Raw genomic sequence first — 13,866 nt, forward strand, 5'->3', positions numbered from 1 at the left:
TCCCTGAAAAGGAGAAGCCCATCAGACCTTGCTGGTCTGATCCAGAAGCCATCTTCTCTTCCTGCGTGGGTTGCCTTAGCCAAGGCTTGTTGACTCCTATCAGGAAGCCGACACCGCCGACAGCGAGATCCTTCGTTGGACAGTCCGTGCCCAGCTCCTGGTCGTCGTCAACACCTCCTGGTCCACGTGGCTGCAGAGACAAGCTTCACAACATCACCTGATTGCTTCGCGACATCGCCTGGGTCCTTCCTGGTCACTGGCTAGTGACCCAGACTCTGTCCCCTCTGCTTTCAAGTACTCTTCATCCTCGATCCGCCCTTGGATCCAACCGGACACTTCTCTCCTGGTCGCCTGCAGCATCTTTCTCCAAGGCTCCATAGGATTCAGCGACGAAACCCGACACACTTTGACACCTATGCACCAGCTTCCTGTGGGTGAGGTAACGCGAGTACTCCGGTGCTCCAGTGGGTATTAACTATCCTAGTGTCCTAGTTTTCAGTGGCTTTATCCTAGTCCATCCGGAAGTGTCCTAAAAGAACTAGTTTCCAATTCTTTCGTTCCCATTCTAACTCTATGGTAACTCGCGTGTGTATAAAGACACTGCACACGCCTCTCGTGGGCCTCCTGCTTCCTATCCTTTGGTAGTACAGCGTAGCCCCAGCGATTCCCTAGGCCTTAGGCCTATCCTTTGTTCGTGACGTGGTTCTTATACCACTATTTTAGTATATGGTTTGAAGTGCCCCATGGGCTCTACTGCATATTGTGCAAATTATTGTATGATAATTGAGTATCTTGTTATGTGCTTGTGCCTATGACCTCAAAGAGTTCAGAGGGGTTGTGTTATAAATAAATACATATATGTTTTATATATAACCTGTGTGTTGGCTTTCATTTGGTATTAAAGGGGTTACATATGGTAAAACAGCCGGCTTTACATGCCCCCTGAAGTTTTAGCCTAAGACTGCTTTGTCCATGCCACCTCTAGGATAGCTGGTCTATAAGGTTGACTTTACAACCATCACCATAAGGGTTGTTTGGACTGATACAGGGTGCCCACTAGAATAGTGGACATCACATATCAGGCCAACTTCTCACAGTATAATGTTAGATGCAGTTTATTTATTTAAAAGCAGTTTTAGATTGTGCTGCCCACAAACAATATGACAGAAACTTTACTTTATGATATTAAGTGATAAAGGATAGTTGCAAAGGAGAAAGAAAGAAACATGCTAGAGCTTTCTAAATATACATTATTGCGTGATTAAGATCTCTGAACTAAAGACAAAGGCATATCAACAGTGCTTTAAAAGTCTACGCTTCAGTCCTATTTCCCTTTACACAAATAAGAAAATCATGTGTAACACAGCTCTATGAGATCATCGCTTTCAATCATTAAATCTGTGTATAAACCTCAAGACAATTAAGTTGCAGGTCTCATTTGTAAAGTAATTCTTCCTGTATAATAATAACTTACCCTACGAACAGTCTGATCTTTTTCAGAAACATCTTGCCTACTCCGTGTGGCTGCTTTTTTGTTCTCCTGTGTCAATTCAAAACACTGCTCTTCTAAGAGTCCTCGGGCAAGCTGTTCAGATTCAGCTTTGGTTATAGCCAAATCCAACTGTGCAGTTAGTGTCTCCCTAAAATGAGCATACACTTTGTTACAAAGACATTATAACTTTCAAGAAGATGTGGTAAAATATACAACTAATCATTTAACTCTTGCTACTATAATTGCAACCCCTATATAAAATCAAATCCCAAAAAGATTTTTTATTAACCTCTTCGCTGCTGATGACTAGCTCAGCTCGTCATCAGCCACGGTGGTCGTGTGCGGATGACGAGCTGAGCTCGTCATGTAACGCGGCTTTTTCAAATTTGCCGCACACAGCGGGAAAAGCCGCTGCAGCGATGCGGTTAAAATTAGGCAAATCAATCCATCATTAAATCGCCTAAATTGAAATCAATTTGTAGCAGATATCGGAGACAAAAGGTCTTCATTAAAGAGACCCAAATCTGAACATTCAACAAACATTTAACCATTAAAAGTAACTCCCATTTTTTGCATTTACTTACGAAGAATGATAATGTTAATTTTCAATTTCTTTCATATAAATCTGTGGTCGGATTGCTTGTCAATTATTTCCCCTCTGTATATTCAACATTGTATTAGTTAGAGTTGAAGAAAGTTACTTACTTATGGTGAATATTTCTGGAGGATACATAAGCTTTCAGCAGGTCCATCAACTTTTGAATTCTCCTTCTAGACTTCAGACTGGTCCAGAAAGGCTACTTTTCAGCAGTGACTCTCCAGCCAGGAGGCTGCTGCGCATAGCAGCGTTTTGACAATGGAGTACATTAGGCACCAACTGGTGTGCGGACATTAGTTCCTGATACTTTTTCCATATTCCATCGAAACATGCTGGCAGGGACCTAGAGAGCATTGACACCAACAAACAGCACTATGTGCTTTCATACCTACAGCCTTACTAATCCATGGTAATAACTCATTAGGTAGGAGTGAGAATGGTGACAAATCTACAGGCAGATTATGTATTCACCAGAAGAACAAGTTACTTACCTTAGGTAAAGCAAATTTTTCCTGGTGGATAATCTAACTGCAGATTCCTCACCTTTAAAATTTTCCACAGGCAACAAACTAGACCTTGACGTTTTGAGCAGTGCTCCTGCGAGGTGACTTCATTCTGTCCCAGAAGTGAAGGTGAAGGAGCAGAGCTACATATAACCACCACACTTGTGCACAGATATCAGTTTATGCTGGACTTTCTCAGTGACTTAGGTCAAAGAGCGCAAAACATTTGGAGGTACCAGTATGTAATCACAAATGTGGGACCTCTTTAGATGAGAAAAAGAGACCACTCTACAGTACGAGGAGGGCAGTGAGGTGTCCACTGTTAGAGTATTCACCACAAAGATCATTACAAAGGTAAGCAACATGCTATTCTGATGGATACTTCCAACCGCAGATTAATTCACCTTTAGAATAAAAAGTAGGGCAGTACCTCTCAAGGGGGAGGATCAGTGGAGTTAGCTCGGAACAAAATGATCTCCAGGACAGAACGGGCAAAATTACCTTCCCGTTGGACTTGCCGTAAAGGCAGTAGTCCTTTGTGAACATGTGCACCTTCGCCCACTTCTCAGCATGACAGATGTCCACACCAGACATGCTACATGCAAAAGCAAGGGTGGCAGCCTTGGACCTGGTGGAATGACACTCAGTTCTTTCAGAGGCTGCTTTTTTTGCCAAGGGTTAACATGCGTATTAAACCATTAATAAACTACATCACAATAGTTGATCTGAACAAAGAAGGTTGGTCTGATAAATGCAGAAAAGCCGAAAGGACTGACAAATAATGTAATACTACCCACTGCAAGGCCCTGCTGGGCCAAAAATAAAACAAGGTAACATAATACTGACCACTGCAAGGCCCTGCTGGGCCAAAAATAAATCAAACAACAAAATATCCAACAGCTTGGCTACCAGAGGGTCTGGTCTGCGGACGCCACACCAGGACACAAATGATACCACTGGCCGGGTAATTAGACTTTGTGGAAGAACATCAGGCAGACAGGATGACCGACAACTTAATTTGGGAAGTCAAATGGTGTCAACTAAATGGTGTCAACTGTTGTCACTATCTCCATGCATGGCTGTGCAGATTGAGAAGGTTAGTATGGAGAAAGCTGACATTCTGCTACGACAGATCTCTCAGAAGAGGTAGACTGACCGGAGGGCAGTCACAAATGCTCAGAAGTTCCAGGTATCACACTCCACTGATCCAACCAGAGACCACTCAAATGACTTGGGCCTATTCGTTCTTGATCTTCTTCAGAAATCTGGGTAAGAAAAGAAGTAAGGGAAACAGGAGTTCCATGTCACAACTCAGTTGAAATGCAGCTCCTAGGTAGGACCTTTGGTGGGAATCCAGTGTGCAAACTTGGACACTGCGCGTTTTGGTATTGGCGAAAAGATCTAGTTAGGGTTCTCCACATTGTCGTAACACACCCTGAACCACCTGTGAGTGTTGCTATTATTCATGGTTTTTTGCGGTACTGCATACTGAGCTCGTCTGCCCTGGTGTTAAATGATCCAACCAGGTAGTTCATAATCAGGCCCAGACTTTCAAACTACTTCCTCAGAAACAGAGTCAGCTGGCACAAGACCCCATCCCACCCAGCTTGTTGCAGAACTACATGGCAGTGGTGCTGTCCTTGAGAATCTATAACAGCCTCTCCTTGATGGATGGCAGGAATGCCTTCACAATGTAGGTATCTTCCTAGACAGTAATGAATCACTGTAAACAAATGCAGAATGTGTACAGAGAATGTCAAGCAAACAAGAGCAATAAAAAGTCTGTTTTATTTAATACTTAAAGTATAAATGTAAAAACTAAATATGTGATCAACATATAATATTCACTATTAATAAAAACAAATTATTTAAAAAGGAATATACAATTCATAGGTGCAACAATTGATTAAAAAAATACAATCCAATAGTTAGTGGTGTGGCAGAACTGTGTGCCTGTCGAATGGCCTGCAACTCCAACAGATTGATATGGAGGCTGTTTTCCGAGGGAGATCAGAGTCCTTTGATCCCCACCTTTCCCAGATGACCTCCCCAACCCAGTAGTGATGCATCTGTCACCACCATCAGCTCTATGTGGGGAAGGTAGAGGGGTCTGTCGCTGGCCAGGCTGCAGTTGGGCCCTTTCCACTGCAAATCTTAGACCGTCTCCTTTGATGTCCCTTGTGACTAGAAATTGTTATAAGTGTGTGATGAAGGCATATCGGGATACACCTGTGCTGGTTGGTTTTCAACAAATTCAGCATTATGTGTTGTTACAGCTTACACAGGTAATGTATGGGCTCCCTTTTGAGACATAACAAGGAGACTCTGAATGTTTGGTCACTATTTTAACTTTGTCTTGTTCTAAGGTGGCCCATGGTGTGGCGTGGCTTGCATGTAGTCTCCATTTTAGATTCAACTCCTTCATTTGACAACTCTTTCTTGTGGAGCCCTTTGCCACACTTAATTGCTTAGCATGTGAATGTGCTGTATGTGCATTTGTGATAGGCACCTATGCCCTTTAGTCTGTATAGTTAGTTCCAGGGTTGTACATGAAGAATATGATGCCACTGTTTTTCCTTCTTTCTGTGTTCGTTAGGAGACACTTAATTTTAGCTAGGCAAAACCAAATGAGCTGCTCTGCCCCTCTGACACAGCTGATAAGAACAGTGTTTTTTAAATATATTTCTTTATTAGCAATTACAAGAAACATAATACAATATCAACACTAACTGGGCGATGGCTATCCCTGTCTGTATATAAGTTACAAAAAAGACATTTATACCACATCGCATCTTGACAACCAGTCGAGGGGTGCACACCTCTCATCATACCCACCAACCTATCTCCACAGATACAACTCACGGGGAGCCTGTCATAGTTCTACACAGCCTGCCAAATCTACATCTTATGGAGGAAAATTTGAAGCTCAACAGAATGGTAACACATTTTCACCACTTTATTCACAGGGGTCATCCGGAGAGTTGGGAGCCTGTGTCAAAGACAGTAACATTGCATTCCAAGCCAACAAGACCTCCTGAGCCTTATCGTCCCATCTAGTCCTCACCAAGTGTGCCTCTTCCACTCCTGCCCACTCCACCACATCTGCCATCCATGCATCCTGGGGGGCCGCACCCTCATCCATCATATGTTTATAGGTCTCTTTGCTACTAGGCCGAGCACCATAAAGGTCCACTGATCCTCTTTTTCTGTTTTTCGGTAGGAGCACCAAAATACATGCGCAGCCGTACGGGGAATTTTTCCATTCCATCATCCACATAGGTGAGCAAGGACCTGAAACCATAACACAATCAAGGTAGGGCAGTATCAAACCATATGCAAAAAAATCTGCCCCATCCTTGGGCATCCACTTCCCCAGGAGGGGTAGATCAGATGCAGTCTCTTTGGGGACAAGTAGGTCATATGAATCATGTAGCATTGAATCAGTTTAAATCGAGCGCTTATCGCCACAGTACAAACCCCACTCTGAATCTTGGACCAGTCTTTGGAACTAAGGGGTGCAGTCGCATACTGTTGACATGTGTCCTCAAACTTGAGCTGCCTGGGATGTCTATCATAGCAAAGAGCCCGGTATAAATGGGAGAATAACAACAGTGTTTAATAATTTATGAAGCTGCGGTGCTAAGGTTCTTTGAGAGGAGCATTTCAATGCTGGGAATTTACACGGAACTGATGCAGACTGTGACGGAGATGCAGCCCTGTTGACTACGACCTCCACTATGCTAAGGAAGATAACATGTGCTCTGCAATCTGCTTCCTGACACCTAAGACCAAGGTATGGGGGTTAGGCTATCCCAACTGATTTGGCAGAATGATTCTATCGCTATGCTCTCTTTAGTATAGTGTAATTATAGAGAGGAGTAGGCAAACATAAGCAACAATTAACATGGTTGAATTGTTCATATTGTTTACCATTTTAACAATGCTGATTACAGTAACATTTCTCATCTTTCTAATAATCGCAGCTCATGCTTTTAATGCAAGAAAACAATCATTTCAATAAATGTTTGAAGATGCATTGAAGTATCATAGTGTTTAACTTGGGCATGCAAGAGTGACAGGCGAAGGGTTAGATCGGTTTCCATAGATTATTTGGAATCAAGAGTGTCATGCTCGAGGTTGCCAACATCATCTGTTACCCTGGTTGGCTTAGAAGTTTTATGTCGTACTGTGAGCTAGACAAAACCCACTAACACTCACTGATGATATATGTGGACTGAGACCCTATATTTTGAAATTAGTGTTGGCCTAATACACAGTCTGCTATTTATGTAGGAATCATGTAACATGGCGCCACCAACGTTTTAGGTCTGCTACTTATTTAATGAGTCTCTTGAGTAGTTTTATCGAGCTTGCCCAAGGCTCTTTTCAACAGACGTCCATGGTAAAAAGGACTTAACCTCCTCAGCTTAATAGGAAGCACCTATTTATGTTTGTAGGTTTTTCACGCCTGAAGTTTTAAAAAGGATCAAACCCACTCTAGTCTTTATTTCTTTGAATTCCATTCATTAAAAAGGACACTAGCTATCGATATTTCAGTAAATTGTACACATGCAGTAACTGCTCACTCAACTGTACATGTGCTTGTTAATGCGGCTAGAGAGGTTACCTTCGTAACGGAGGCACACAAAGCTTACAAATGTGAAGTTTCCTATACCTGGTTAAATTTCCCCACAGTTGATGCCAACACAAACATTTCCTACATACACTGAAGCAGCAGCCATGCTGCATATAGACCGTAAATATAATTCGAAATACAACCTGGCCAGTCTTAGCCAGCTACATACCATTTCCCAATACAGCAGCCTTAAATATAGTCAAAGTACTTACTTTATAATCACTTAGACTGTTTCTACATCCACTGCAGTATGTTATGCGTACAATAACACTGCCTTGGCAAGGGCTGTTCAAGCTGGTTGCATGACAGAACCACGCATGCCATTACCAAGAATGCCTTTACAATGAGGTCATTACAATGCATGGGCCTTTGCCATGACATTTTTAAATATGCATGCCTTTACAACAAAAATTTAAGTATTTACAGATAAGTATAAACCATTATATATATATAAGGATATATACACATACACATATATTTCAACGTGTGTGTGTGTTTCTATAATATCTTACCTTATTAACCCACAACCCCACAATCCACACCCACTCTAAGCCCTAAAAATACCCTTGCAACCCAAAATCCATACTCATCCTAATCCCTAAAAATACCCTTGCAACCCAAAAACCCACACCCACCCTAAACCCTAAAAATACCCTTGCCACATAAAAACCCATATCCACCCTAAACCCCTACTATCCCATTGCCACCCAAAAACACACAATAGTTTGCGTGGTAAAGGCTGTTTCCCCGTTCAGGCTTGACATCCACAGTTGTTGGTGTCTGCCATTAATCACGGTACTATTAATGCCATTATGGGTAAGGTACCCACCAAACAGGAGACAATTCAGTTTTGGACAGCACAAAAAACAAACCTGCTTAAAGAAGTGCTTCCCCATATAAGACCGCAAGACACATTTAGAATTCTCACTATTGCCTTCTACTTGGGGTGGTTCAAACAAATGAATATAGTGCAACATGGTGTACTGTTGTGGAGTGGTGTGGATCACTGGTTAGAGGCAGCAGACCCGGAAGCAGAAGTCGGCCCGGGACCAGGGTTCAATTCCCAATGCGGCAGGGTAGTGGACCAGGGTCAGCGGACTCGATAATTCTCGCCTGCAAACCGCAAATTTAGCTAAAACGAACAATTGTTACTTACCTGTAAACAGGTGGTTCTCCAGTATTGGTGTCTTTCATAGATTCACATGCTTGAATATTCCCCGTCGAAGTGGGAAGTCCATAATACATAACATAACTGAACCTCTAAAACAATTCCTCCATAGGAATGCAAGATAGTGAAAGAAAACACTTGTAATATATCATTGTCATTATGTTAGTCCAAACTACAGCCAATCAGGTGCCAGCACCCTCTAGAACCTTCTCCTCAGAAGCTCAAGCCCTCATATTTTCTACCGCACGTCGTGTGAAGGGAGTCTACCTGAGCTCTGCTCAGTTTTTTCCTCAACTCCTTCTTGTTTCCTGAACTTTCATCATGTCACGTAAGAAGTCTTTATTCCGACCTTGCTCTTATTGTGGGAAATGGCGTCTTTTTAAAGAGGACCCCCAAAAGAAATGTATTTATTGTCTCTACCCTGAGCATGAAGGGTTGTTTGGACTGATACATAGTGATCACTAGAATAGTGAGCACTGCATATCAGGCCAACTTCTCACACTAGGCACATTGTAAAAAAAAAAAAAGGTCAGTTTTCACGAGACAAATGTGATGAGCCCATGTTGAGTTTTTGTCTGTTTCCTGTTGCAGGCACTAGGCCTACCCACTCAAGTGAGGTACCAGTTTTATTAGGAGACCTGGAGGAACGCTGGGTGGTAGGAAGCTTGTTGTGGCCTGGTAATCCCACATCTTTACCACACAGCGAGTGAGTAAAATGTGATATTTTGTTTCTCCAGTATTAGGGTTGTCTTTCATAGATTCACATGCTTGAATATTCCCCGTCGTCGAAGTGGGAGTCCCAAGGTACATAAAATAGCAATAAATGCTAAAAATATACATATATGTGAGAACATAACATAAGAAAAACTAGAAGTAAATACATAACTGAACCTCTAAAACAATTCCTCCTTAGGAATGCATGATAGAGAAAGAAAACACTTGTAATATATCATTGTCATTATGTTAGTCCATACTACAGCCAATCAGGCGCCAGCACCCTCTAGAACCTTCTCCTCAGAAGCTCAAGCCCTCAGATTTTCGTAGCACCAAAGTGACCCAGAGTGCATGAGGAGAAGAGAGCCTCTGAGGGGAGGAGGGTGGGTCACATGTGAATCTATGAAAGACACCAATACTGGAGAACCACCTGTTTACAGGTAACAATTGTTCTTCTCCAGTATTAGGGGTGTCTTTCATAGATTCATATGCTTGGATAGAATAGAGAGCAGTAAACCTCCAATGAGATTGCTAAACACAGCGTGGAAATGCACAAAGACAGTAGTAATACAGTCATGGAAGCTGAAATAGCAATCTTTGAAAAAATATATAAAGGAGGAGAGAACAGAGGCTCACCTTATTTGAAAAGATGACGAAGTACTGCCTGTCCCACTGCGGTATCCGCCTCCTTGATGGCGTCTGTGAGAAGTTGGCCTGATATATGATGCTCACTAGTTCTAGTGATCACCTTGTATCAGTCCAAACAACCCTTATGGTGATTGGTTGTAAGTCAACCTTATAGACCAGCTATCCTAATGGTAGCATGGACAAAGCAGTTTTAGGCTAAACTCTTTTGGCATGTGAAGCCAGCTGTTTTACCACATATAACCCCTTGAATACCAGATGAAAGGACACCACACAGGTTGTTATGAAAATAAACAATATATTTATTACTAACAAACACCTCTGAACTCTTTATGAGATCAGAGGGCTAAGCACATAACAATACTCTTCAGAAAAATACAATAAGTCGCACAAATTACAATGGTGCCCTAGGGGCACGGCAAACCATATACTAAGTAAATGGTATAAGTAGAACAATAGAAGAAATGAGGATGCCCAGAGGCTGTAGAATCGCTGGGGCTACACTACCCTAACCTTAGGTAAGGAGCAGGAGGCCCACGGGATGCGTGTGCAGTGTTAGAACACACATGCAGTTTCCAATGCAAAGTCAATAGGCACAAACAAATTCCGAAATAGGTAAGTAAAGACAGTTCCGACTGGTTGAGACTGAAACTACAGGATACCTGGACACTAGGAGAGTCAATCTACCTATGAGCACCGAAATGCTCTCGTTACCTCACCCACGGGCTGCGGGTGCATAGGTGTGAGAGTGTGTCGGGTTTCCGCGTTGAAGTCAATGGAGCCTTGGAGAAAGATGCAGCAGGCGACCAGGAGGAAGATGTCCGGAGTGATCCAAGGGCGGATCGAGGAAGATAGAGACCTGAAAGCAGAGGGGACAATGTTCACAGTCACTAGCCAGTGACCGGAGTGGAACCAGGAAAGAACCAGATGATGTTGTCGCGATCAGGTGAAGAGGTGACGCTTGACTCTGCAGCCACGTGAACCAGGAGGTGTCTTCGACGTTCAGGATGGAGGCACGAGCTGTCCCACGCAGGCTCTCGCTGTCGGCGGTGTCTGTTCCGAGATCGGAGTCAACAGGCCTTGGCAAAGGCAACCCACGCGGTGAGTGAAGATGGCGTCTGGTGCGGACCAGGAGGGTCCGGGGTAGTTCTCTTTTGGAAGGAAGCAAGGGCCAGTCTGGAGCAACCAGACCAGCGGTGTAGTTTTCAAAGTTCGTCGTCTAGGAGGCCACAAGACAGCCTGCAAGTGACCAGACAACGCGTTGAGCAGCAACCAGGCAGAAGGGCCCCACGCAGATCTTGTGGACGCTGGAGGGCTGGTCTTCGATGCAGATGCTTCTCAATTCCCAAAGCACTTTCTCAAGGGTGCCTCAGAGGTCGTGCTGGAAGCGAAGTGCAGTTTCAAGATGGCCGGTCCCACGTGTCTCATCGCACCCACGGATCACAGCTGTGCTGCAGATGTGAGTTGAGGTCGGAGAGGTCTGGAAGTCCGGGTCTCGTCGGGCTCTGAAGTCTGGTTCCACCAGGAAGGACGACAAAGTGAACCGCTAGGACGCTTGATGGTGTTTGCAGATGCAGGGTGGTCACTCCTTGGTGACAAGGGAGATTTCTTCAGTCTTCTGTGGAGCAGAACATCGAAGTCCAGAGTTTCTTCTTTGTAGAGTTGTTCAGGATAATCTAATTTGGAATGGGACCAGCTCCTACCTTTATTCTGCTAAAGGGGGCTGTACTAGTGACTAGGTCCCTCCCATGGGTGGGACCAGGAAGGGGGTGGTTACACCCCCTATCCTTTGTCCGGTTTCGCGCCAGAGCTGGGGGTGGAGTGCCCCAGCAACTGGTTTGAACCGGGGTATGCACAGGGACACCTTGTGTGCCCGAGGCATGTCTCATTCCTTTCAGCTCTGCCTATCTGGATACACAAAGCCCTGTCTGGGGTGGTGCTAGCAGTCCAGGCCTCCGTTGCTGGAAGGACTCCCAGCAGCAGGAGGTCAGACTTGTGTCTGTGGAAGCAGCATCCATTTTGTGATGCTGAGGCTCGGGTTAACTTTAACCAGGGTTCTAGTTACATACATGTCTTATCCCGATAGAAGGGTGGAAAGCTACCCCCGTCGCCAGAACTGGCGAGGGGGTAGTATTCCAAAGCGTATGACACCTTACACGACATGTTTTGATAATGCTATGCCAAAGTTATCAATAACCGCGAGGATTATAATGCACTTAAGTGTATATGGTATAGCGTTATTATGTAACAGCTATAAGGACATGGTTCCGAAAGCTGCAGACAGGCTCAGCTCATGCTAGAGCACCATCTCACATATTTTCCAAGCACTCTGCCTTCAGGATTGATAAGGCCTGCCATAGGAGTGACTTATAGGAGTATATGTGTCCATTTTGGGGTTAGATATAGGTATACTATATTTAAAGCAAAGGGTGTTTACACCACCTTGCCCCAGCTGAGTGATCAGCCAGTTGTGTCAAATAGTAAGGCAAGGCCAGGGGTGGCACAATAGGTGCTGCAGCCCCTGGTAGGTCTTGGGTGTACCTATGCCCTGGGTACCTAGGGTACACTATACAGTGGCCAACAAGGTGATCCATGTTCCAATTGGTATGTACCTAGAGTACATGGAGTCCATTTTAACAGAGAGAGCAGAGGCTTGGGGTCCTAAATAGCAGGGCCCCAGGCCAACTTAGTCGAAAACCAGCTAAACACTAGGCAAAAAGTTGGGGGTAACCATAGTCAGATATCCACCTTCCTACAGCGTCCAAGCAGTAATGCTTGGTGAAGGCGTGCCTGCTGGACCATGTCGCTGCACGGCAGATCTGATGAAGTGGCACACCAGCAAATAGGCCGGTGGATGAAGACATAGCCCTCGTACAATGAGCCCTCACCGAAGACTGCAAAGGCTTGCCAGCCTTTTGATGGCAGAACGCAATGGCCAAAGAAATCCAAAGGGCAATCGTTGGTTTGGTAACGTGATGCCCCTGACTCAGTCGTCCATAAGCAATGAAGAGTTGGTCGGACCTGTGGAAGGAGGCAGTTCTGCTAATGTAAAATTTAAGGCATCATCAAAGGAATGCAATCGCTGCTCAGCCGGAGACTTTGGCTCAACGAAGAAAGTTTTCAAAAACACAGGTTCGTTTAGATGAAAGTCCGTATGCACCACGCCATCAGGTTTGAATTGAAGATAAGGCGGTTTGATAGTAAAGGCGTGGAGGTCACTCACACGACAAGACGAGGTCAGAGCAAGAAGAAGAGCAACCTTCCAGGCGAGGAACTTAATATCTGCGCTATGGATGGGCTCAAATGGTGAGTTCATAAGTTGTGACAGAACAACATTGAGATGCCACGGTGGAGGAGGGCGCCGAATAGGCCGGAACTTCCGGAAAACTCCTTTGAAAAACTGGCAGATAATTCTGGACGAGCAGAGGGAGGAGGAGCCATCCTGCCGGAAGCGAGAGATTGCAGCTAGGAAAACTCTCAAGGTAGCATGCGAGTGTCCAGATTGAGCGAGACTCAAAAAGAACGGAAGAAGCTGCACCGGAGTACAGTGGATTGGATGGATATTTGCTGCCATGCACCAATGACAAAATCTCTTCCACTTGAGTTTGTAAGTGTTGATGGTAGACGGAGCCCTAGCACGAGCGAGGATCTCTCTGCAGTCTTGCAAGATATTTAAGTTTGCGAACTCAAGGTGCTCAGGTTCCATGCCGACAATTGTAGAGTGGATGGATCCGGATGGCAAACCTGGCCCTTGTCCATCGTCAGGCGGTCTGGACGAGGACTAAGAGGAATGGGCTCGCACTGGGACAGAAGGAGCAACTCCGAGAACCACGCCTGTCTGGGCCATCGAGTGGCGATCAATGAATGTAGCAGGGCTGCCTCTGCATCTTCCACAGCACCCGTGGTACTAACGGGATCGGCAGAAAGGCGTAAGCGAATAGATCGCACCAGTCGATCAAAAAGGCATTCCCGCACGATCCGGGGTGGGGATGCCAACTTGTGTAAGATGAGCATTTCCGATTCTCTGGTTTTGCAAAGAGGTCTAGAGATGGACGACCCCATCGATGAAACACAAGATCCAGAGTCGGCTGATGCAGCTCCCATTCGTGT

The 13,866-nt window shown here is 44.7% G+C and overlaps 1 protein-coding gene across 1 annotated transcript in view; it reads right to left on the reverse strand.

Annotated features, from left to right (window-relative positions):
• ROCK1 (Rho associated coiled-coil containing protein kinase 1) overlaps positions 1–13,866 on the reverse strand; it is a 2,273,505-nt gene that overhangs the window by 616,183 nt on the left and 1,643,456 nt on the right. Inside the window, exon 23 of the mRNA XM_086965620.1 lies at positions 1,475–1,640. Coding sequence (XP_086821746.1) covers positions 1,475–1,640 — 166 coding nt within the window. The remainder of the gene's footprint in view (positions 1–1,474; positions 1,641–13,866) is intronic.

Source organism: Lissotriton vulgaris, chromosome 4_1 (assembly GCF_964263255.1).
Source record: "Lissotriton vulgaris chromosome 4_1, aLisVul1.2, whole genome shotgun sequence".
NCBI lineage: Eukaryota > Metazoa > Chordata > Amphibia > Caudata > Salamandridae > Lissotriton > Lissotriton vulgaris.